The sequence below is a fragment of the Coenobita brevimanus genome, chromosome 65 (genome assembly GCF_032717465.1).
Source record: "Coenobita brevimanus isolate Jiangsu-jjx chromosome 65, ASM3271746v2, whole genome shotgun sequence".
NCBI classification, from domain to species: domain Eukaryota; kingdom Metazoa; phylum Arthropoda; class Malacostraca; order Decapoda; family Coenobitidae; genus Coenobita; species Coenobita brevimanus.
In genome coordinates this window covers 8,326,968-8,352,194 of record NC_137018.1, presented here as the reverse complement: position 1 = coordinate 8,352,194, position 25,227 = coordinate 8,326,968, and the positions used below count along the sequence as shown (strand labels likewise).

General features: G+C 40.2%; 1 protein-coding gene across 2 annotated transcripts in view; it reads left to right on the top strand.

Moving 5' to 3' along the window:
- Positions 1-25,227, top strand: part of msi (RNA-binding protein musashi) — a 150,790-nt gene that overhangs the window by 124,300 nt on the left and 1,263 nt on the right. Inside the window, exons 1-4 of one of the 2 annotated variants that reach the window (XM_080276555.1) lie at positions 6,568-6,595; positions 9,910-10,029; positions 14,558-14,685; positions 24,215-24,436. In XM_080276555.1, coding sequence (XP_080132681.1) covers positions 9,945-10,029; positions 14,558-14,685; positions 24,215-24,436 — 435 coding nt within the window. In that variant the 5' untranslated portion in view covers positions 6,568-6,595; positions 9,910-9,944. Of the gene's footprint in view, positions 1-6,567; positions 6,596-9,909; positions 10,030-14,557; positions 14,686-24,214; positions 24,437-25,227 lie in introns of those variants that run through there. The other variant, XM_080276554.1, reaches the window with a different exon arrangement.

Sequence of the window (25,227 nt, the reverse complement as noted above, 5' to 3'; positions counted from 1 at the left end):
ATTGCTAGGGATCTGTCTTTCTCTGAGCTCAATACAGATCTCTCCATCCCTGTCAACAGCGGGATTGTGATGATGATGATGATGATGATGATGATGATGATGATGATGATGAGGAGGAGGAGGATGGTGGTGGTGGGGATATGTTTACGTATTCTTTCCCCCCTACTCTCTTTCTCTCTCTCTCTCTCTCTCCAATATCTTCGTCACTGCCACTTACCCTTCATTCACCTTCCTTCATTTCTTACCTCTATCTGCCTCCCACATACCTCCACCACCATTCCTCCCCCCCTCCCTTCTTATACCTCTCACACCATTCCTCCATCTTTCCCTCCCTCCCTTCCTCCTCCTCTTCCACTCCCTCCCTTCCTTCACCCATCATCCCCTCCCTACCCACACCTTTTCCTTTCCTTTTCTTCGATGACTGTTTTCCTTCCTTTTCCTCCAATCCCTCTCTCCCTATCCTCCCTTTTTTCCTCTCCCGTTTCTCTTCCATCGCCCCTCCCTACCCACACTTTTCCTCTTCTCAGTCTGTGTCCCCTTTCCCTCTCTCTTTCACTCCCTTTTTCCTCCCTACCCACACCTTTTCCTCTTCTCTTCTTTTACCCTCCCTTTCCTCCATCCCTCTCCCTTTCACTCTTTTTCCTCCACCGACTCTCTCCTCCTCACCCATCATCCCCTCCCTTCAACCTCCTTTCCTCTTCTTTTACCCTCCCTTTCCTCCACCCCTCTCTCTTTCACTCCCCTTTTTCTTCCATCGTCCCTCCCTATCCACACCTTTTCCTCTTCTCTTCTTTTACTCTCCCTTTCCTCCAACCTTCTCCCTTTCACTCCACTTTCCTTCATCGTCCCTCCCTACCCACAGCTTTTCCTCCCTTCTATTACCCTACCTTTCCTTCAGCCCTCTCCCTTTCACTCCCCCTTTTCCTCCCCTCTTCCTCTTCCCTTCTTTTACCCTCCCTTTCCTCCAACCCTCTCACTTTCACTCCTTTTCCTCCCCTCTTCCTCTTCCCTTCTTTTACCCTTCCTTTCCTCCAGCCCTCTCCCTTTCACTCCCCCTTTTCCTCCCCTCTTCCTCTTCCCTTCTTTTACCCTCCCTTTCCTCCATCCCTCTCCCTTTCACTCCCCCTTTTCCTCCCCTCTTCCTCTTCCCTTCTTTTACCCTTCCTTTCCTCCAGCCCTCTCCCTTTCACTCCCCCTTTTCCTCCCCTCTTCCTCTTCCCTTCTTTTACCCTCCCTTTCCTCCAGCCCTCTCCCTTTCACCCCCCTTTTTCCTCCCTTCTTTTACCCTCCCTTTCCTCCACCCCTCTCCCTTTCACTCTTTTTCCTCCCGCGTCCTCTCTCCCCTCTCCACGGCAGCAGGTGGAAGATAGCACGAGGGTTGTCTTATCTCCGGGCTATCAGTGTAATCAGCGATAGCGAGTGAGTGGGGTGGCCATTGTATGTATGGGACCCAGTGTTGGTGTGGAAGCGAGAGAGACACCAGGCCTATCTTTTCATCTCTAAGTTATAATTCACCCACTTTCACTTATAACTTTCCCCGTAACTACAGACCATAACCTCCTAAATAACCATAAAACATAACTTCCTTTCTAACCACAAGCATCAGTCCAATCCTTTCATCTCTAAGTTATAATTCACCCACTTTCACTTATAACTTTCTCCATAACTTTCAAAATAACCATAGATCATAACTTCCTTTCTGGCCACATGCATCAGTCCTATCCTTTCATCTCTAAGTTACATTCACCCACTTTCACTTATAACTTTCCCCATAACTACAGAACATAACCTAAATAACCATAAAACATAACTTCCTTTCTAACCACAAACATCAGTCCTATCCATCATCTCTAAGTTATTATCCATCCACTTTCACTAATAACTTTCTCCATAACTTTCTAAATAACCATAAAACATAACTTCCTTTTTAACCACAAACATCAGTCCTATCCATCATCTCTAAGTTATTATTCACCCACTTTCACTTAAAACTTTCTCCGTAACTTTCAAAATAACCATAGATCATAACTTCCTTTCTAACTACAAACATCAGTCCAATTCTTTCAGCTCTAAGTTATTATCCACCCACTTTCACTAACAATTTTCTCCATAACTACCAAACATAACTTTATAAATAACTTGAGCATAACTTTCTTTATAACTACAGAACGTAACTTTACAACAATAGGTTCAAGCCTCATTCAAACACCTTTCAAAGTTATTCACGTACTTTCATTTATAACTAACAATAAAACCACACATCATTCACATCCCTTCATCTTAAGTTATTTTTCAGTGACACCAGACTTGTAACTCTCTCATTATAACCATACTCTAAATCACTTCTAACCTCACTAACTGGCTATAACCTCTAATTCAACCTCATCTAACCTCCTAACATCCTTAAATACCTCCAACCTCCCCTTTAATACCTCTGCCTCACTAACCTCTCTGTAACTACCTCTATATTTGACCTCCTCTAACTTAACTCCACATCTGACCTATAATTACCTCGGATTATACTTGTAACGACCCCTAACGACCGAATTGGATGTTGTCATTAGGTAAGTAGTGTGGTTACGTTCTACTTAACAATCTATCCCTTCCTTTCTACCCAACATAATCTACCTCTTGCCTACATTACGAATTCTACCCCAAGCTTGTGTTAATTCGTCTGGCACATGCAATAGTCATCTGCTAAGGACTCTCTCTCTCTCTCTCTGCGGAAACTTCAGTATCCTTCGGTTGATGCCCTTGGTGAGGTGAGATGTGGTGTGGTATGGTGTGGTGCGGTGTGATGTGGTGTGGCGTGGTGTGGGAAAGTGATGATGTGTGGCGTCGTGGTGTGAGGTGATGTGGTGTGGGAGTGTGGTGGTGTGGCGTCGCTTAAGTCTACGGGAGTGAAACAGCTAGCGTCCGAATATTACAAGTGAAAGACAGACTGACAGAGCCGCCCTAGGAGATGCTCCCATACGTACAAAGAAAAAAGACAACAGATAATGCAGGAAATATTTTATAAAGCTATCAGTGTGCTGTAACTTCTCTGGCACTTACACTCTTACTACTGATAAAACAATATTCAATGTCGAGAGAGAGACAGAGAGAGAGAGAAATGTTCGAACAATGCCCTGCCTAACACCCGCAATCTAGCGAGTTTTCATTCAGTTATTCAATTACTGACAGACTTTGAACCAGAAGGTCTGATATCGATTTCTCCCCTTTCACTATCAGGGTGTGGGTGTGGGTGTGTGTGAGGGTGTGTGAGTGTAATGTGAAAATCGTCTGGAAATAATAAATATCACGTCTGCGGAACTGAAGGGGTTAATCACTATCAGGTTCTAACGCATTAAATAGTCTGAAAATGGCACGAATAAAATATAAAACAAATGAAGAAACAAAATAAATAATGACGTCACAGGCATCAACAATGAATCTCTATAATTGCCTATTTTACGCCCGAGATGTGCAGACGAAGACTTAAAAGAAAATAAAAGCTGATGATTTGTGAGAACCAACCTTGTGGATTCCTGAATAACAGCTGACGATACGTATTTTTGTTTTTTCCCCGCTTTTTGTGTGTGGGGGGGGTTAGGTGGGATGCTGAATAGAATATAATCAGAAAATCAATCATATAGTCGCCGAATCAGGGAAGCGAGGTTTGGAATTCCTTTACATTAGTCTGTTTATTTAATTTATTTATTTATTTGTGAATGCTGAATGGAAAAAGAAAATTGTAATCATATTAAAAGCTTCTGAGTTGTGGGAATCGGCTTTTGGCCTCGGAAAGGTAGCCACTGATGCCTTTTTTATTTTCCTTTTGTTTTTGGCGTGGGCGGAGGTATGAACAAAGTGACATCTATTTCGTATGCTTTCGAGACGCGTCACAGATTTTCGGAAATAAATATGTTTTAGGATGGTTGCCAAACATAAATAAAAAAATAAATACCGTAAATAAAATGTGGCTTTTTGCAGCTTCCCGAAATAATGCAATAAACGTTTTATTCATATTCTATCATTTTTGAGGCTGACCGATAGAAAAAACAGGATGTGGTAAAACAGCGCCATGTTTATTTATATATTTAAATCACGACACACGCCATAAAACCGTGCATGTTATCCTTTTATTCCTGATTTTCGTGCGGGAAGGATAACGTGTTTTCATCCTGACTTTCGTGGGGGAAGGAAGCGTCAATGGTTCGTTAGCTATGAAAACTTCCCTCAAGCTTATAAATTTCCTAACTACTTTGGAATTTAACCTTGTGACAGTAGAAAGTTTTTATTACTCTCATTTTTCACCGAACCTGAAGGCTGGCTTATCAGTTGAGAGCCAAATATTACCGTATAGTTTTTAATATATAGGAAGCCGCAACCTTTTGATGACACCAGACTAATGTATTATTGTTATCATCATCATCATCATCATTATTGGTGGTGATTAGTAGTAGTAGTAGTAGCAGTAATAGTAGTGGTGGTGGTAGTAGTTTGTTGTTGTAGTAGCAGTAGTAATAGTAGTAGCAATGTTACTGCTACTCCTAAGGCGTTATGACTACTTATAAAAGGAAGGAGGAATACAATGGACTGAAGAAGGAATGAAAGGAGTGAGAGAGAGATTATGGAATGAGTTACGTAGAAAGTAAAAATGGAAATAAGGAAGTGAGTGAACACAAGAGGTGGCGAGTGAATAGGAGGTAATGAACGAATGAGTGAAGGAAAATACATGTTAATGGAGGGAACGAAGGAGCGAGTGAAATAAAAAATGAAAGACCAACGTTTTCTCAAGAGGCAGGAGAGGGCAAGCATTATCTCTAGGGCTAAAATGTATGGCTTATTTAGGTCTTGCAGATAATGTAACGGTTGTGACGAGACGGCGTTATCTAAGACACTGAGTACTTACAAGATTTCCATGTCCCCGATAAGAGTGGTTTACCGCGCGTTATATGGGTCTATATTAATGTTCAAATTACAACAGTTTCAATACATGCTCAGAATAAATGGTGGGGGATCGCCTTACTGAAAGCCTCATGTAGTTAGCGAGATTAAACGCTCAAATATTCCGACAGCCACTATCACAAAAATTAAAATGACACCGAGAGTTGCAGCGTAGCTCGAACTGTTCACGTTTTCTTCACTTATTAAGTCTTGCCTCATTTAGCGAGATTAAACGCGCAAATATTCAGAGAGCCACTATCACAAAAATTAAAATGACACCGAGAGTTGCGGTTAAGCTGCCACTGTTCACGTTTTTTTCACCTATGAAGCCTTGCAACATCAAGCGCAACCATTTTCCCGGCCACATAATTCAGACGTTATCGCAAATATAGGCAGATAATACCTTCTTACCTTAAAATTTTTCAGAAACCATCGCTCCCCCTCATCACTGTTTACGACGCCATGTGGGATGCGCAGAAGGGTGTGCGCAGTACAATGCTATGAGCTTTCGAGACAAAAAAAAAAAAAGAAGTATTATAGTTGGATTACCATACGATAAGTGATTTTAGGTGTTTAAAATGTTGCCATCAACTCAATTTCAGCCATTTTACTCGAGATATAAAGGGGAAAGTGGATTTAAGTTAATGCTTTTGCCTAATGATGTCTTTTTGTCGCGTCATATTATTTATATATTTTCCCCATTGATAGAAACGAAATGAGTAAAGGTTGTGTGTAGGTTTATCCTATTAAATAATGATTATTGTTGCCGTGTGAATTTAGGGCGTACAATGGAATCACCGTGAATATTTTTCCATCACTGATTTGTAACTCCAAGCAGTCCTATAAACGTAAGTCTACACTACTTAAATATTTAGCCGTTTCACTATATAACGCTTATTTTAATTGAATACTGTCTATTTTATATACAACAGATTAGGGCTATGTAATAATGATCTGTATACATTAATTTCTGTGACTATAATTACTTTGCGGATTATAACGATTTAACCAACCACCATGCATTTTTTAAATGTTGAATTGTGGGTTAAAAAAAAAAAAAATGATTTCTCGTGTACGTTAATTTGTTGCGGCCATGATACGGTAATAACCCATTCATGCACACACTTTGATGGACGCCGGTGATATCGCCATGACTCACGCTGACTTCTCCAAGATCCACACTCTCAGCTTCCTCACGGGACCCTCTGTCTTCAGGAGCCCTCGTAAACCTCTAGGCAGCCTCAGTAGCCACCTCAAGACAAACAGCTATAGCGGTGAGAGAACAGACACCCTGGGACTCGTAAATCGTACTGCAGGCTGCTTCGCGTGGTTGGAAGTTTGATTTATACCCGGTGTTAAATTATTGTTGCTAGGGTATGTAGTGGCTGGTAGTTGTTATGTGAGGTAAGAGAGGTAGATGAGAGGTAAAGGGAGAATATGAGGCGATGGGGAAGGTTGGGGAGGGAGAGGGAGGGGGAAGCAGCCCCATAAGTTCAAACCTCCCCCGCTCTTCCCCTCCCTGCCACCTTGTATGGCTTCCCGGGTGGGTTTAAAAACTTGGGCTTAGCTCTTCCTCTCTTCATTTCCCTGCTGTCTGTCACCTGGCGTTTGCGTTGCTGCCTCACCCCTGCTACGCCTGCCAAAGCCTGCCTTCTAGTCATAATTTGTGAGTTGAATTTCAGTAAGTTAAGGGTTGGCGTGTGGAGGTGCCTTACGGTTAACGGTAACAAATATTTGTGACTTAAGGAAGTTTGCAGCCTTCTTGGTTATGGTGCCTGGTTTGCCTTATATTGCTAATTACATTTTTCATGGCATTTCAATTAAACCTACAACCTATATTGAAACCCCTTCCTAGTACCTAGTATAAATTCTTACCCCTGTGTGACCAAATTTCCGTATATTCTAGTCTGTTCAGGTGTAGACCCAACCAAACGTGATGTTCAGTCCTAATAATATCAAGTTTTTATGCCCCTTACAGGATTGAGGCGTCTGGCAATAGATAGATATTATGCCCCTACCTAACCCTATCCAAGTCAGGTCAAATAATTATCCGAACCTGACCTCATGACCTGATCAGTGGTAACCAATCCTAATCGTGTGTCATATTCAGACTAGAAGTCCATGTGATATTGAAGTTGTTTGTATTCCCTTATTTAATTGCTTTACTGCCATGTTTTTTGCCTTTTTTTTTTTTTCCAGTTTCCAACTTTTTTTTTAGTGTTCGGGGACCACATTCAATCTCGTCTCCAATTTCATTCCTATTGAACCCAACCGAGCAGTGGATAGACTCATAATCAGTTCTTAAGCAAAGTTTACACCTTATTTTACCCCATCTGTACAGGGGGTCACTACTAGACTAAATAAATTAAAGAAAAATTGTAAGTGTACTGATAGTGAGGATATATATCAGAACTGTAATCTTATTCTTGTTAATTAAGCTCCCAGTTGATGAGTGATGGAGTGCAGATTGGCTGAAGGAGTGTATGAGTCAGATAAGGAAACAGGAGCTGATGAGTAACGAAGGAGTGAACGAGTTGGTGAGTGAAGGAAGTGTTGATTGATTAAGAGAGTGTGTGCCTTGAATTAGGAAGTATGCAAGTTGATTAAAGCAGTGAGTGAGTAAATGAATTAGCTTGTGAGTGTATGAGGTGAGTGAAAGTGAAAGAGAGTGCATGAGGTGAGTGTGAGATGAATAAGTGTGGGAGTGTGTGAGATATGTGAGGGTGAATGCATGAGATATGTAAGTATGATAGTGTGTAAGATAAGTGAGGGTGGGTGAAGTTGCATGAAATAAGTATGAGAGTGTGAGAGATAAGTGAGGGAGTGAGAGTGAGGTGATGAGTGAACTATCGTAATACTAAGGCTTGTAATGTTATGGGGGAAGTTGGTAGTTTCCATGCCGAGCTTCCCGATGGGGCACAAGTCTTGATGAGGGTTTAAAACTTCACCACAGAGGGAGAGAAGGAGTTGGCTTTAATTAATGGAGATTCTTTTTATAACTGCCTGTAGTTTTGGTCAACTTTTGGGCCACTTCACCACCAAGCTCCATGGCCTGACTTAATTTCACCGACTTGATAAAATCAAGTCTGGACCAGTGTGCAGTACTTACTTGAATTTAATCTGTTGAGCTGGCTTTTCGTACCTTGGACCTCCTTATGAAATATTCCCACATAGCCACCATTTGAGGCTGTGGATATTGTGTATTTCTTCTAAAAATTCAACCTTGACACTGATGTACAGCACCAGTACCCACCTGACATCAGTCTTGGCCACAAGAGCATAGCCGCAGAAGGCAGACACTCCCAGTATGGCCACACCCATGATGCCAACCAGCGGGATGATCTGAAGGCACAAAAAAACGGATGTTAGATGTAGAGAAACTGTGGATCATCATGACTAGGTGTTGAAAGGACTTGTTAAAACTCAAGCATGCAGATGATGGGATGAATGGAAGTGCAGGGTTATGATTGTGCAGGTTTTTCTGAATCACTGAGTGTTCAACCTTAGTACCCTAATGCACAAATTGCCTGTCAGGTATTTAAGTAATGTGAAGAAAGAACACTGCACTTGTATCCTTGCATGACATTAAAGATAGAAATAAAAAATGACAAGCTGGGGAGTGAATCCTTTGATTTTCTGTTGGAGCAGTTGACCACACAGTCCAGCACTTGTTTGCAAGCAGTCTTATTCTTGGTATGGTTCTGGAAGGAAGGCTGTATCTGGATCCACCCTTCTTCGTGTGAGCATTCCTGAAGAGATTCTTGAGAACATGGGAAACTGAGTCAGGATATAGCATATATCCATATGTTTATAAACTATTGAGCAACAGGAATACCTGTAGGTGCCCTAGTGGAAACATTCATTTGTGTAAGATATCTTTCGATCAGAATTTGTGGCACAATTTTGTTCATGTACCTTTCGGGATTATGGCATCTGGCAATAGATAAATAGATAGACAATATATTTAAAAATTTTATAATGTAAGTGCAGTAATGATGAAATAAATATAATGTGACAGTGGTTTTCTGTGATAATGTTGACTTTTCTTTCTGCTGTGTATCTCTGCCATGATGCCACATCATGTGAGGAGTGACCATGATAGACTTCCAGGATTTGCTGTCACTACCCTGTTGTGACCCTTCCTCCTAGGGCATCTTAATATCCATCATGTTATCCGTTCACACTTTGTTCATATGCCTTGTCTTGGTTATCTTTTTGTCTCTGTTTTGCTTGTAGGTACATCTTCAAATAAATACTGCCCATTCAACTTGCTTTATGACTGGACCATTCAGTATGGGATGTACGTGTCGTTATATTGCGCTGTAATGTATAGGATTGCAGGATATTGTGGCAATGTGCTGTATATATAATATATGGAGCACTTCATGTTACTCTGTTTTACACCATTTTGTATTCAGTCTATTGATCTTTTGATAGGCAATTAACCCAGGTAATCAGTCCATATAATTAACTAGTCTCTCGGGTAATTGATTAGATTGGAGATTCGAGGTACTGGTACTGTCTCTAATTAGCTTTGATTTCCATGACTAATTGACTGTCAGCCGGAGGAAAGTGCCATTTAAATCAAGGAGATAATGAAGTACTGGACTGGACTCTTCTAATTTATTTTTTTTGGGGGGGGGATTGATACTTAATAGTATATGTATTGGTAATTATTGTATTTGATCTTTATTTTTTTAATTTTTTTTATTTTATTTTTTTTTATGTGACCGACTCTGGGCATAGGCTTCACAACCTGCTTTCAAGGCCCGGTAGTCCTTCTACGTACCGCACACCTCTGCATGTCACCACTGCGGCGCTAACACCCACCGTCCATACAGAATACATGCTAGGGCTGTCTCATACAGGACTTTATTGGTGATATTGCCATAAAATTTGATACAGTATTTTATTTATTGATTGATTTATTTTTTATTTATATTATTTTTTCATTCTAATGTTGGTGTTTTTGTGTTGCAGCCGGTAGTGTGGGGCTGGTGAAGGGCGATCACAAGATGGAGGGGGTGTCAGCGGGCGATCACATGAATGGCTCTTCAGTAGCATCACAGGGCGGCTCATCAGGACGCTCTTCACCCTCAGGTACTTCTGGAGAGTGGAGGAGGGAGGGAGGAATGAGGGCTGGGGGGAGGGAGGGAGATGTGAGGTTATAGAAAGGGTGAAGGAAAAGGGTTAGAAGGGATGGAGGGAGAGGTGAGGAAGTGGAGAGGGTGGAGGTACAGGCAAGGGAAGGATGAGATGAAAATATGGTTTAGATGTTAGGTGAGGTGGAGGGAGAGGTGATGTAGTGGAAATGATGTAGGTATACTGTAGGTAGAGGCAAGGAAGAGGATGGGGTGGGTTTGGAAGGAGAGATGAAGAAATAGAGATTGCAGAGATAGGAATCAGGGAGGGGATGAGGTGGAAAAAGTAAGGGATTTCAGGGGATGTAGATGAAGGGAAAGGCTAAAGATGGGAAGTGGTGGAGGGAGATGCAAAGGTGGGGAAGGAGCGAGATAAAATAGAGGGAGGGACAAAGGATGGGAAAGGGTGGATGGAAACTCAGGGCATCAGTAATGCTGATCACCTCAACTTCTGCACTCATTACGGATTGAGAGAGTAACCCCCTTAGGATAGGATATGGGTCTAACAGGTTGTGTATATTTAGTTGCTGGCTGCAGTGAATGAATTAAATGAAAACAGTACTGGGTATTTATACATCACTAATATATATATATATATATATATATATATATATATATATATATATATATATATATATATATGTGTGTGTGTGTGTGTGTGTAATGTTACTGGAGGTAAGTTTATCCAGTTTATGTATATAATAGTTCAGTGTTTTATTTTTCATGTCATACTGTTGATAGTTTTCCTCATGGCAGTGACAGTAGACAACATATGTTTTCAATATTCATACAGATAGATTGGCATCATATCACTAATCACTAGAGAGGTGAAATGTAATCAATTATTTAAATTGAGAAGTGTGTGCAGTTTATTATGTTGCTGCTGTGTTTATTACCAGGGCTTCCTTACTCATTCCATGACTGTTCTGTCATACACTGTCTCCATAATTTTTCATTATCATATTCTCTCCCCTTTCTACTTTCAGAGATCTATACTAAAATCTTTTCTCCCTGTGTCCTACTTTATATATTTTTTTATTTTTCTTTGTTTCTCATCACAGACTTCATTCTCTCAATTTTCCTGCTCAGGCCTCATCCTTGCAACCATGTCCATCTTCATCCTGGCATCTCAGTCTCCATTTCTCTCACCCTCGGCTTGCCCTCCACCATCATCACTCTCTCGCACCCAAACTTCTCCCATTTTTGTCTCAGCCATAATCTGCGTCCAACTTAGAGTTTCTCATCCTCCTGCGCTCTCCCTGTGTTCTCATCTCCATTGCAGCCCTCACCTTTGCCTCTTTTCTGTGTTTTCCTGTCGTCTTTGCTCACCTCTCTAATATTTCCTTTTTCTCTGTGGAGATTGTAGACTACATGTTGGTTTTTTAATCACTGTTTCTCCATCTCTGTTTGTCCTTTACTCTCCCTAGATTATTCACATGTAATACCATTCTTTGCTACCAGTTGCTAGTTGCATTTCTTAACATATTCATCTTCCTTTTCTTCATCTGCTCTCATCTCTCTACTGCTCATGGTAGATTTAATTTCCACTCATTTTCTTTTATCCTTTCCCCACTTCTTTTTCTGCTCCTAACATTTCCCTTGTTATCCTTACCTTTTTCTTCCCATGCATTGTTCTCCCCCTCACACATGTATTTTTCTTTTTTTAACCCTTTCACTCCAGGGCCACTCTTTTTCTGTTGATCTTGTTACGATGATTTTATTCATCTTTAGGAGACGTAATTGTAAGAGTTAATAATAAAATCTGTTTATTACCCCTTCATTTTGAATCACCTTTCCTACTGATAAATTTAAATCCTCTGGAGGTAGCAGGAAGATTTGCGAAGGGGTTAGCTAACTCTTCCTTCTTCCCACTTCGATATATTCATCTTGCTAGGTCCTGTTCCTTCTGACTCCTCCTTCACACATTGGTATATCCACCTTACGTAGTCCTGTTCCTTATCTCAGTAGGCTTATCCACCTTCCCCTCTCCTTGCACTGCCTCAATCCCCTGCACACACAGTCTCTCCTCTTATCTCCCCGACTTGATCCACTTTCGCCCACAGCTCTATAAACTCATCCCCTGGCCTTGCCTCACCTCCTCTCACGGGCTCAGCACTCTCCCGGCTTTTGTGGGTTAATTATTCAGCCATTTCAGGAGCCCATGTTGCACAGAACTCCCGCTGCGGTTGACTGGCCCCTGATATTTCCTCTCTCGGGTAATGCAGGTCCCACGGTGAATTATGGATCTGGGAACGGGCCGGAATTGGGGATGACCTGGCAGGGCTTTAGGAGGGATGTGTGGGTTGAAAATAGTGGTGTGTGGATTGTAGTGGTTGTGTGCAGATTGCAGAAGTCATGTGTGAATTGTAGAAGTGATGTGGGGAATGTAGAAGTGGTGTGTGGAATGTAGAAGTGATGTTTGGAATGTTGATGTGATGTGTGGATAGTAGAAGTGATGTGTGGATAATAGAAGTGATGTGTGGATTGTTGATGGGATGCGTGGATTGTAGAGATGTGGTGATTGTGGAGGTAAGTGCATATTGTAAAAGTGATATGCATCTTGTAGAAATGGGGATTGTAAACGTGATGTACAGTATTGGTGTTTTTTTCAATTGGTTTGTACGTGGATCGTTGTTCTGTTGATTAAAGTCAGCTCATGTCATAAATTAGTGTACTTTGGGCCCTTGGAATGGTTGGAAGTTGTTGGGCTGGTATAATAGTAAGTTGTGCAAGGTTAGGCTGTATGTTAGATTTATTTGATGTAGGTGGATTGTGTTAGCTTGACAGATAAGTTGGTGTAAGGTGGAGATAAATTAAGGTAGGCTGTGGTAGTAACATTAATCCCTTCAGTGTGATGATGGTGTGTGTGTGTGTCTGTGTCTGTGACTGTCTGTGTGTGTGACTGTCATGCAGTTTTGTTCAGCTCAAGGGAAGCCACAGGTAATGAAGGGGCTGGGATACAATCTCCATTAACTTCCATGGTAGATCTTATGTGGCAAAGGGTTTAATTAAGTTAGAGTGCACTGATTCCCAGCTTTCACAATTCTGTAAAAGCCACACATTTATATATGTACCATACATATATATGCATACATAAATCTACCTTAACATACTGGCAATAGGTATGTATATATATGCAGGCATTTCAAATAGACCTCCTTCCCCCTTACCACCACCACCATCAAAAAAATAAATAGATAAAAAAAATAAAATAAAATCATTGTCGAACTGCACTGTGCCGGGTCAGTGATGTGTGGTGCCTGTTTGAGCATCGTCCACTCGAGAAATGGCTCGCAGCGGATTAACTCTGCATTTGGCCACGAGGCATTTGAGGTTGTTGGGCTTTTTCGAGTCGGTGACGGTGACGAGGATTGGAGTACTGCGGGTGAGGGAAATGTGTGTGTGTGTGTGTACACTTGCTTTGTTTTTGTTTGTGTGTTTTGGTATGTATGGCTAGTTTGTATGTGTTGATTGTGATTTATGCATTTCATGTGTGTTTGTATTTGCGCTTCCATTATCTACAGTAGGTGGATCAGTGTGGTCTGAAGTCACTTCTAATATAGGATGGATGTTTTGGACAGTGGAGGAAGGAGACCCAGATATCATCCTCTTAACCTTTCACTAAGAAAGCCTTTTTAAGTTAACTATAACAGTATGGTGATAGCTAAGGGGGGGAAACTCACAGGGAAAGCTTTTATAGAGCTTGTTTGTAATATATTCTCAGTGAAGGGTCCCTCCTGTGGTGAACAAACTCATCTGATGGTAGCCTAAATGGAATATAATAAAGACATCCTTGTACTGATTGTTCCTCACATGTCTGAAAGTTTCCCGTTGAATAATATCATCTGGTGCTAGCATGTTTGAAATAGACGAGTCATCCCTTGAGGTTGAAGGGTTATATCAGCATAGTTTCTTAACCTGCAAACCACTGGGAGGCTTTGTGTGGGTGAGTTAGATCTTATATCATCAACCAGAGTAACATAAAGTTGTTCATTGAGGTTTAAGTGCTGGGGAAGAGCGGGGAATACATTCTTTTTTAATTACACTCTAAAAGTTGATGCAGAAATGTAGAGTTTGTGAGAAGTGTGGTATCATAACTCGTCAGCATGTCAATAACTGGTCAGCGGGAGGCCAGCAATTGTCGCACTACCTGACATTTATTGCGTTCCTCAGTTCACAGCCCCCCTTCCCCTCAGCATCCACCGTCATTCATCCTTGCTCGGTTGTCCTCACCCTTACATCTTCTGACACTCCCCATTCCTCTCCTTCTCACATATACATCCTACATTCTTTCCTTTTACAGACACATGTTATAAAGAATCACACACTCTCTCTCTCTCTCTCTCTCTCTCTCTCTCTCTCTCTCCCTTATATTCATTTATACATACACACAAGATATCCCAAATTTCTCGCTTATGATTCATTTTTGTTCATTGCATCTGGCCTTCTGTCCGTACTGATGCTAACCCTTATCATCATCCCCCCAGACCCAGCACCCAACAAGATGTTCGTAGGGGGTTTGTCATGGCAGACCACCCCAGACAAGTTGCGGGAATACTTTGGCTCCTATGGTTCAGTGCGGGACGTCCTCATTATGAAAGACCCAGTCACACAGGTAAACATCTCTTTATTTTTTATTAATATATTTTGTAAACATTCTTTATTTTTATTGCAGTATTCATTTATTTTTTGTCATACTTATTTAATATTCTTATTTAAAAGTAGGGTTAGAATGATGTTATGTTGGTAAGATTTCAGGTATTTTTTGTACTTCAGATTCAGTTTCATATATCATTTGTACAAGGAGAGCTTTACATTTTAAACATCCTGTGTATTTAATGAAGCATTTAAGTTGAACACATATTATTTGACTTTGTTGCTTTTATATTGCCTTATATTGTATTATAATGTTTTAATTACCTTAAGTTTTGAAATATAGAGGTTACGTTTTATGGGTTATTATGGTACAGTACTGTTTTATGTTAATGCAGAAATGTTCATAGTTTTGTATAATAATGGTAAGTTGTCACTATACACTACTCTGATTGAAAGAGAGTAGGTATAGGAAAAAGAAGTACAGTCTCAAATGTAAGTGTTCAGGAAAAGTGAAAACAGTGAAGCAAGGTTATTTCTGCATTCATTTTGTTTATTTAATCAGAGAGTACTTTTCATTAGTACACTTATGATATGTAAGTCTTCCTGTTATGAAAATGGTTAAAAGGTCAAATGTTGAGAGACCAGAACATCAGTTAGCAAGTGATGTGAGTGGAATACATGCAGGGACAAGGGGGGACGAGGAGGCAGTAAGGATTATTATTAAAACTGAGATGTCAAAGGTTTTGCCAAGTACTCAGTTTTTACTAATTTCTAAAGCACTTAATGATAAAAATTTGTCTGACCCTTCCGTATCATTGCTGACTACACTTTGTATGTGGGATGCTGGCTAATTACAGCTAGCGAGTACATGTTACATAATGAATGTCAGAAAGTTGGGGCTTGTATGTACCTTTGTGTTCAGTTTAATAATACAGCCCTAAATACTTATGAAGGCACGATAGAACAGAAAAGTTTTTTTTTTTTTTTTTTTTTTTTTACAGCTGGAGCAGAGTGGGACAAATTGCAAATAAAAGTGGAATAACAGTACCGGTATCATCATGAGGAATCTTGGAATGGAAAATGATTAAGATGATGGAAACATAACTGATTAAAAGAAAGTTATTTGATTTGAAGGAAGTGTGTGTTTAACCAGAGTATACAGTACAGTAAGACCTTGTAATAAGTCATCCGTTTTACCGTTTGTTGTGAAGTACTCATTTAATTACACAGATTTTGCCCATAAAGTTTCATTGCCACCTATGAGGCTGATTTACCAGTTTCATTCAGTTTGTATATTTTGTCTGGAGAAAAGAAATATATACACTGGTTTACGTACAGTATATTGAATAACACATGCTTAGGGAGCTGTGAGAGCAGTGTGGAGAGCCAAGACTGACGCATGCAAACACATTGGATTCCCTACAAGTGATACAATATGATGCATAACTTATTACAAGGACTAATTGTACAGCTTTTTGGAGTTTGAAGAGATACTGTATAATTGTGGTGTGGTGAGAGATGCTTGGTTTATGAGGTGGTGCTAATATTTCTCTTTCAGCACAATCTTGAGTCACTAAGTTGGTCTAGAGTGTTGGTCTAATTGCCTTGATAGGTCCCCAAGGTACGTGTTTGTTGTCATGCATTTAGCCCTACTAGAGGCCCAGGCATTAAGCACGTTGGTTCCATAATACTTAGACATGAGACTGTTCTTTAACATTCATTAGAGTATTTCGTAAATGGTAATTCGTAGATTTTTTCCTCAGCACACTGCTCGCACAGTCTTTTATGGACTCTTTAGTATATGAGAGGTTCTTTCGTCATTGTACTTCCTTCTCTGCCTTCATTTTCTACATAGAGCACAATATGTTTCATTATTAAAGCAATGGTAAGAAACATAGAAGTAAACCAAATGCTATTAATGTTTCATATCTTAATTGGCTATTTGCATCTCTCTCTCTCTCTCTCTCTCTCTCTCTCTCTCTCTCTCATAGCATAATAATTTCATGTCTTAGAGAACTTGATTTAGATCTGTCAACCAAGAATGAAAAAATTGAATGTTCTTGGGATTTGAGTCTGATTTCTCTCCTTTCCCCTCACTTCGCGAAATATAATAAGCTTCAGTATTTTCCCACCTGACTAAATTTCGCAATCAATGAGCAAAAATTCACCGGTGGCCGCATCATACGTAATTAAATGTGGCGTGGGGAGTTTAATATTCAGGCTGTGTGTGAGCGGGCTAATTGGGGGGTCACAAGGTATTATAAAAATGTCACCCCCGCCTTGATCTCTTCATTACTGCCAAAACAAAGCAAAGGTAATTGTGTGTATGTGTGTGTGTGTGTGTGTGGTGAGGAATTATGTGACAGTCTTAAATCCTGGTAATTTGTCTGTGCATATGTATGTCCCCCAAATCTCTGTATGGCTTCATTTTTTTTCTCTCTCTCTTTTTTTTTTTTTTTTTTCCCCCCTAATCCCATGATGGCAAGATTAACTCGGATGCATGTGATCATTATCAGTAAGCCAAGGATGAATTACACCACAGACGTTGATGCGATACCACACAAGCATAGTCGTAAAATTAGAGCCAGTTTGAATTCACGCTCTGAAATATTTCGTGGTGGTGTAGCTGCTAATGAGTAGTGGAGGTTTTAGTTACTGCGCTGCTAATTATTAACACGGAACATTTTAAACTTGGGGTCACGTGTCCACCAGCGTACTTTAATGAAGCTCTGGCAAGGGATTATTTACCCTCGTTAATTGAGCCTGCTTTAATGATGATGTTTTTCATAAACTTGGTCATACTTGAGGTAGTTTTAACATTAATATTATAATTACCTTTTGGTGTGAATTCTGCTTAGATTATTATATAGTGATTACAGGACTATGCTTAATGCATTAGTGTTGCAGAAATATTTGGTATATATTTATTTATTAATTGTTTGGTAGTTTACAAGGTGAATAATGTAGGGCATCTTTGATTAATTTAACTTTCATAATTGCTTATTATTCTTGGCAGTGTTTATATAATTGCTAATTGTGGGTTGTCATCAGCATGACATGACAACAGAGCATCAATGTTTTTATGAGCGTGCCGAGACCAGGGGATAGGGTGCGCGTGTGTGAATGTTCACACACGCGTGCACACACACACACACACACACACACACACACACACACCATAGCCTTCATATTTATATGCTAATACACATACAGTGTACTTTCATGTACAAGTACTCACATGGCACACACATATTTCCTAATCACAGATGAACATATGTATGGTGCATTGGATAAGGTTAATTCAATTGTAGGTAGCAGATGGCTGGCTACCATTAACCCTAGAAGGTACTGTTGGTGCCAAGGGAGGGAAATCTGGCTACACGCTTGTCAAGTAGCTATACAATCATGACTCTCAGGGAGGAAATTCAGCCACAAATAATAAGTGTCAAAGACCATGCTAGGATTTACTGTTATTAGTTTTTTTGCACATCTGACATTCTTTTTTCCCAACAGTTTCCAATAACTGTTGGGAAGTACGTAACCAGTTTTAGTATTTGGTTCATCTTTAGGTTCACAGTCACAGTATGAAAGATGACTGTATAAAGCAGGACAACAAGATTTGAAGGAGAAAAATACCATGGTAATATGAGAAGTGAAATAATGCCCATATTTCAGGATGAGAGAGAAATATAGGAAAGAGTGATCTAAGAGAATGAATTGTGAGCACAGAGTGAAGTTTGAAAGAATCAGGTTGTTCAACAGGATAGTACATTTCAGTTAGTGCTGCTCTTACGATTGCAAAAGAACAATGCAGATCCCTTCAGTCTAGTGGTTATGATTGCAAAAGAACAATGCAGATCCCTTCAGTCTAGTGATTATGATTGCAAAAGAACAATGCAGATCCCTTCAGTCTTGTGGTTATGATTGCAAAAGAACATTGCAGATCCCTTCAGTCTAGTGGTTATGATTGCAAAAGAACAATGCCGATCCCTTCAGTCTAGTGGTTATGATTGCAAAAGAACAATGCAGATCCCTTCAGTCTAGTGGTCTACTGTACTTATATTTTTCTTTTCTTGCAACTGTATAATTTTTCTTATAGTAGTGAAGGGAGCTGAAGGCTATATCCATCCACCCAGATCTATTGAAGGTCCATCTTAACCTGAATGAAATTGCCTGGGGGTTGCAAGAATGAGGTTAAGATTAATAATGTCCTACAGTGAAAAAGAAGTAAAGGGAGAAGTAGTAGCAGTGGTTATTAAGTCCAGTGGGGCACAAGGGAGGTATTCAGAATATGAAGCTTTCCCACGAGAAGCCCCATTGACCCATATCTAAATTAACCCCATCAGTCTAGTGATATAAGGTTTTGTTTATTCCTTGTATCTTCTGGCGATTTTATTCACCATAAGGTAAATTTTAGTTAAGGAGTTCAATGTAACTTCGATCTAATGCCTTCACTACAAGAGCTCTGCCTTAACTTCAAAAATCATCCAGTACTGGCCTGATTAAAATGAAACATAGATCGGATTGAAGGGCCTCACGTACTATCAGGCAATTGCACATGATAGTCTAGCTTGTAAATGGCCATCTAGTGGTAATTGATGCAGGCACTTCAGGTATTAGTGTTTAGTGAATAGGGAATATCGGATGACGAGGATTGAGGATGATGATGTAGAGGATTTGAAGTGCACTATGTTGGATGTGTTTTGTTTTGTGTTATAGGCAGTGGTTGTAAAAATGTTATGGTTGTGAGTGGATGTGTGTATGGTTTTATATTTGTATGGGTTTATTTGTCTGTGTGTCCATAGTTGTGTGTTTAAGCATTATGCATTCTGTGTGTTGTGTTTTGTGTAATATATGTCATGTCAGTTGTGTGTATCAGTGAGTGTACAAAATATGTGTGTGTGTGTGTGTGTGTGTGTGTGTGTGTGATGAACAGGAACAGAGGGAAGCCTTGCATGTGTCTGGTCAGTGGGGGGTAGGATGGGGGTGATGGGGGAGGAGGTGTAGGGGTGAGAGCTTAGTGAGGGAGGGGGAGGGAAGGAGGGGGGTTGATTGGAAGCCTAGCGTGTGCCAGAGCCGGAGAGGGAGGAAGGAGGGAGGGAAAAAGGTCACGGGGGAGGGAAGAAGAAGAGAGGAGAGGTGAAAAGAAGTGAGAGAGAGAGAGAGATTAAAGAGAACACTATAAGAGATAAAAGGGAAGTAGAAAAATGAGAGAAGAAGTGAAAAAGAGTGAGAAAAGGAAAGCAAAGAGAGGAAACTGAAGGCAGAATAAGAGAGAAATGGAAAGAGGAGAGAAGAGGTGAAGAGATTGAGAAGGTGAGAGATTAAAGAGGATGGTGGAAAAGATAAATGGGAAGTAGAGAGGGAGAGGAAAGAGGAAAGAAGTGAAGATATGAAATAAGGAGAGGTTAAAGGGAAAGAAGGGAAGAATGCACTAAAGGAGAAAAGACAAGGGGGAGGAGGCAGAAAAAAGAGAGAAAGGAATAAGTTTAGGAAATGAAAGGGCAAAGTGCAGTGAAAATAAAGTTGAGAGGAAGTTTGAAGGGAAAGGAAAGAAAAATAAGATAGAGAAAGGAAGAAATAGATCACAGAGAGAAGGGAGAAACCAGACCAGGAAGAGTTTATTGGGTAGGGAAAGGTCATTAAGTCCAGAGTATACTGAAGGGATAGGATTAAGAGAGGTAGGGAAATGTCAGGGGGAACTTAGATAAAGGTTAGGGATACAAGAGAGAGATAAATAGTGGAAAAGGGGGAAAGATAAACGTGAGGGAAGAAATTAATAATAAGGAAGTTAATGTTAAAGAAGGCTGTATTGGAAAGGGACAAAGGAGGAATGAGAGCAAGGGAAAAAGGGAACCAGAAAGGGAGAGGGGGAGTAGGGGAAGGAGGAAGAGGAAGGAAGGTAAGGTAAGTAGGAGACAGGAAATGAGTGGAAGGGGAGGGAGGGAGAGAGGGAGGGAAGTGGTAGGAAACTAATCAGGGAGTTGGAAAGTTAAGGTGGGAGAGAGAGGGAGGAGGAGAGAAAAAAGGACGGGAAGTAGATAGGAAGAAAGTTGTTAAAGAAGAGGGCAACTTTGAAAAAGTTGAGGGAGTTGAGAGAAAAAAAAAAAAAAAAAGATTGAATACAAAGAAGGCAATATGGCAAGGAGGAGGAAATTTAAAATGGATGAGAGAGGGAGGGAGATAAGAATGGAGGTGGTGAGAAGAGGTAATAAAGAATGAATAGGAAGGATTATTAAGGGAGAGAGTTAAAGGCAAAATTGCAATACAGTAGTCAGAGGAGAAATTGGATAGTGAATGCAAAGCTGGGGTGAAGCTAATTAAGAAATATGATGAACCAAATATTTAATAGTCAGGGTAGATAGTGGAGTAAGTGAAGGATGGTGGCATGTTGTATATGGACTGAAGTGCTAGGAGGTTCTTTATCAGGATCACACCTTTACCTTCGACAGCATATGGTTCCTCATAATCTCAGATCATTATCATATTTGTCCTGTTATATACAGTATCTTGGAAAACTCACATAACGTCCCTTGCTAAATCAGCTCAGAGGCATACAGGGTCGATTCAGGTTTTCCTTCTCGCCACCTCCCCTCTTCTGACTGACTCTGTTTCAGCCTTTCTCTCTGTCACATTGGGTCATTTGTATTTCCATCATATTACTGTTACACTGGTCTTCATTATTCTCCGCCTGTATCCCTTCCTCATTACAGCAGGTACAAGGCACTAAACTAGGTACCCCCTCTCACTTTCTGTTACCTGGTATTGTAATTCATTTTTGTACACAACTAGTTAGCTCTCCATCTGCCTAAGTACAGTGCAACCAGTCACCTTATTGAAAATGGATCTTGATTGTGTCTCTAATTCACCTATCTTTGGAAGGAACAATATTGCTGGCTTCATGCTATTGTCTCTGAAAGGGGGGTGGGGGGGAGCTTTGCAGGGTGTGGGGCATGAGAAGAGTTTAGGTTAAGTAAGGAATGTTAAAGCTTAGTTGTGGGAATGTACTCATGGGTAGGCAGATATTAAAGTGAGAGAGAGTGTAAAGAATACTGAAGTTTCCTGGTTAAGATGACGAGGAATAGGAATGGCGAGACAATGAGAATATTGAAATTGAGGGTATGAAAAAGGGGGTCACGGTAGGTAAAGAAGGAAAGCAAGAGGTGAGAGAAAAGGGGGAGGAAGATGAGGGCTTCAAATGAGATTACATGTGCAGGATAGTGAGGTGGTGGTAGTAGGGAAACCTGTTCAATCCACTCGTCACCTCGTTTCTTTTACTCGTTTCTAGTGTTCAAGTTTACTCATATACTGTGTTTCAAAATCTGGAATGGTCAGTGAATGGATGTATGGCCTCAGTTTTGGCATTTTTGGTAGCATTTCTCATCTCTGGTCATTCATCATCCTTTTTAATACTGAGGGAGTGCATTAAAATTGTAATAACCATCCACCAGCCTTGAAAGAATCACCAAGTTGGCTTCTCAGTTTACTTTGTACCCATGTGTTTTTCGGCTCCCGGAAGTTAGTTACTTGAGGCTGTTGGTGTTTCTACTTTGAAAGAATCTGGGTTTCAGGTGGAGTTGTTATTATGTAGCCTTGAAAAATTATCAGGTCTTGGATGGCCATTAGTTTTCAAGCAGTAGTTTTTAATCATACGACTGCAGTTTGTGAATACGACTGCAGTTTGTATGGTTTATACATAATGTCGATGGTGGAAAAGTGTTATTGAACTTTGTGAGTAGGGCTTCATAGCAAAAAGGCAGTTGTGATTCACAACATGAGTATCAAAAACACCAATATACATAGGTCCAGAATGGTTTTTGCTTTCTTCAGTCAGGCAGAATATATCATTATGGATTTATAATGGAGGCCACAGTATTGAAAATTTTTGTCTCCTGATAAATTATTTATATTGTAGTAATTAATATTATTATTGTTATTAACACTGATATTGTATAGTATTCACCATTTTACTAATACTTTATAGCAGTGCAATACATGGATATCTTTATTTTTTAATGATATTTTATATTAGTAGTTTATAGAATTTACCAGTACAGTATGTCTTACTATATTGTTGTTTTGATATTAAAGTATGAAGTAGATTAAGGTCATGTAGGTGTACAGTATTTGGATAAGAAGAGATTGCCTCTTCCTTACACTTGTTTGTTTGATAGTGATTGTGTGAAGCTTAGTGTGATTGAGACATTGAGCGTGAGGTGTGAGGAAGTGTGGTGTTTGGTAGAGCAGTGTCTGAGGGCTATGTTGTCCTCTAGCTGGTGTGAGCAGCAAGTAAAGGCGAGGTAGAGCGCGGCAGAGGGGAGGTAGAGGCCCACAGCTCCTCACCGTCCCACACCAGGTTCCCCTCGCCTTGTCTTTGTTGACGTTGTGGGTTTGGGCTAGGTGGCTGTTTGGTAGAAGGTGCAATCTTGTATTAATATCATGGTACCGTACCACTGTTACTATTACCAGTACTGTTGCCATTATTGTTATTTACTGTACTACTGTTACTTGTACTACATTTGTACATAATCTAGACTGCCTGGTGCGCAGGGACAGATAATGTTGCGTGTAGTTGTTGTTGTTGTTGTTGCCACTAGAGGAGATGAGTGTGTATTGCAAGGATTAATCAGAGCAACAGTGCAGATATTGTTATTATTGTTATTGTTCTGATTATTTACACATAGGTTGTGGGTGGCCGGGCTTACATAAACTTGGTAGTTTGGGGAAGTTTGGCCGTTGGATGTGTATGTAAATAATTGATCCGGTCGGACAAGTTTCAGCCACAGCCCTGGATTTAGCGTAAGCCCAGCCTCCCAACTCACGAGAAGTAGCTTATTATCTACAAACTTTAGACTTAATGTTCCTAGCCAGATTTTGTAGTGTGTCTTGGGTTGTGACATGTTACAGTACTGCTGGACACGCTACAGTTGATTGACTTTGGTGTCATTATGTAAAGTGCCATAATGTGCGGTAATTTGTCGGTGCTGAGAGAGCAACTAAACTACTTGATTTTGCATTTTTTTTAGAACTGTATTGTGGTGATGTAGCAACTGTTTAGCTACCGGTTATTAGTTGGTCTGTGCATATACCTAGTTACTATTGTTTGTGATGTTAGTTGATGCAGCACAGTTTTACCCACTACTTATCCACCTCCCCAATCAAACTTTTTCTAAATTTTCCTCTTTAAGTATTTCTTTTGTGTAAATCAGCAATAATGTAGAGTTTTCTTCTACTATATTTTCAAAATTGTTGACTTTTGTCACAAGGTGTTATAATTCCTGATCATTAAAGCTCATTTTTTTGTAACATAAACTGAAACACCAATCAGTAATTTGAATTGTAAATTTTGTAAAACTCCTTTGTTGTCAATGCTGCTTCTAGACTTACAGACATCTAATCAGTTATTTTTGCATTCTCTCTCACCCAACCCCACCACGACCTCATCCACAACAAACCTCCCCTGCCCACCACACACTTCTGCCTCTAACCATTCCTCTTTATCCCACCTCTACACTGCCCTGTTCCTTCCCCACTTTCACCCCTCACAGCGCAGCCGAGGGTTTGGCTTCATAACATTCGGTGATGCAGCCAGCGTAGAGAAGGTGATATCAGCCGGCAACCATGTGCTGGATGGTAAGAAGATTGACCCCAAGCATGCTACTCCCAAGAACAAAGGCCGTACCAATCGCACCAAAAAGATATTTGTTGGTGGCGTCAGTCAGGACACGAGCGCTGATGAGGTCAAAGCGTACTTCTCATCATTTGGCAAGGTGAGTCCTGCTTGAAGAGTTTACTATTCTGTTTGTTTTTCTTAATTTTAGCCTGTTATATTTCAGAAGGTGAGTACAGCACAGACACGATACAGTAATATGAATGAGTAGCATTGCAGCTTCTCTTTTTTGCCACTTTTGCTTCACATTTCTTCCCATTGCTTTTTTTGAACATAATAGCTATTGGTAATATGGGTGTAAAAACTAAATTACAGGCTTTGTTTTCAACTGCTACTAATCCTGACACACAATCAATGGGACTATGCTTTACTTCTCATGTTTTAGTGGTCTCTGAAAAGGAGCCAGATTTAACTGGAAGCTACTGTCCTACTGAAAAATGTACAGCTGGTGTAGTTACATGCCATCAGATAACTGTTAATAGGATGAAACTGTTACTGGGAGACAACAAGTAATTTAATCCCTCTGCACTAACAGGCGGTGACATTATAACACCTGGCGCTAAGGTTTGTGTTGCAATTCAGTCCTCCAGCTGCCTTGTGATTGTTCTGCTTTAAATCTGTTACAGTACAGTTGTATGGTATATTAACACCATTTCCCCCCTCCCCCCAGCTGATTCTGCCTCATTATTATACCAAATGATTGGTACTTAAACTGCTGTTAATGTTGAATCCTCTTCATGTATACTGTATCATTGGCCTTATATAATATGGTATCCTTGGTTAAGTTTCCAGCTTAGTCTGCTTTTGCTCCATTTTAATTTTAGAATGTTTTTTAAATGCATCTTAATTTTTTTTATTTAATTTTTTTTAAAATAGCAGAGATTGTAGTAG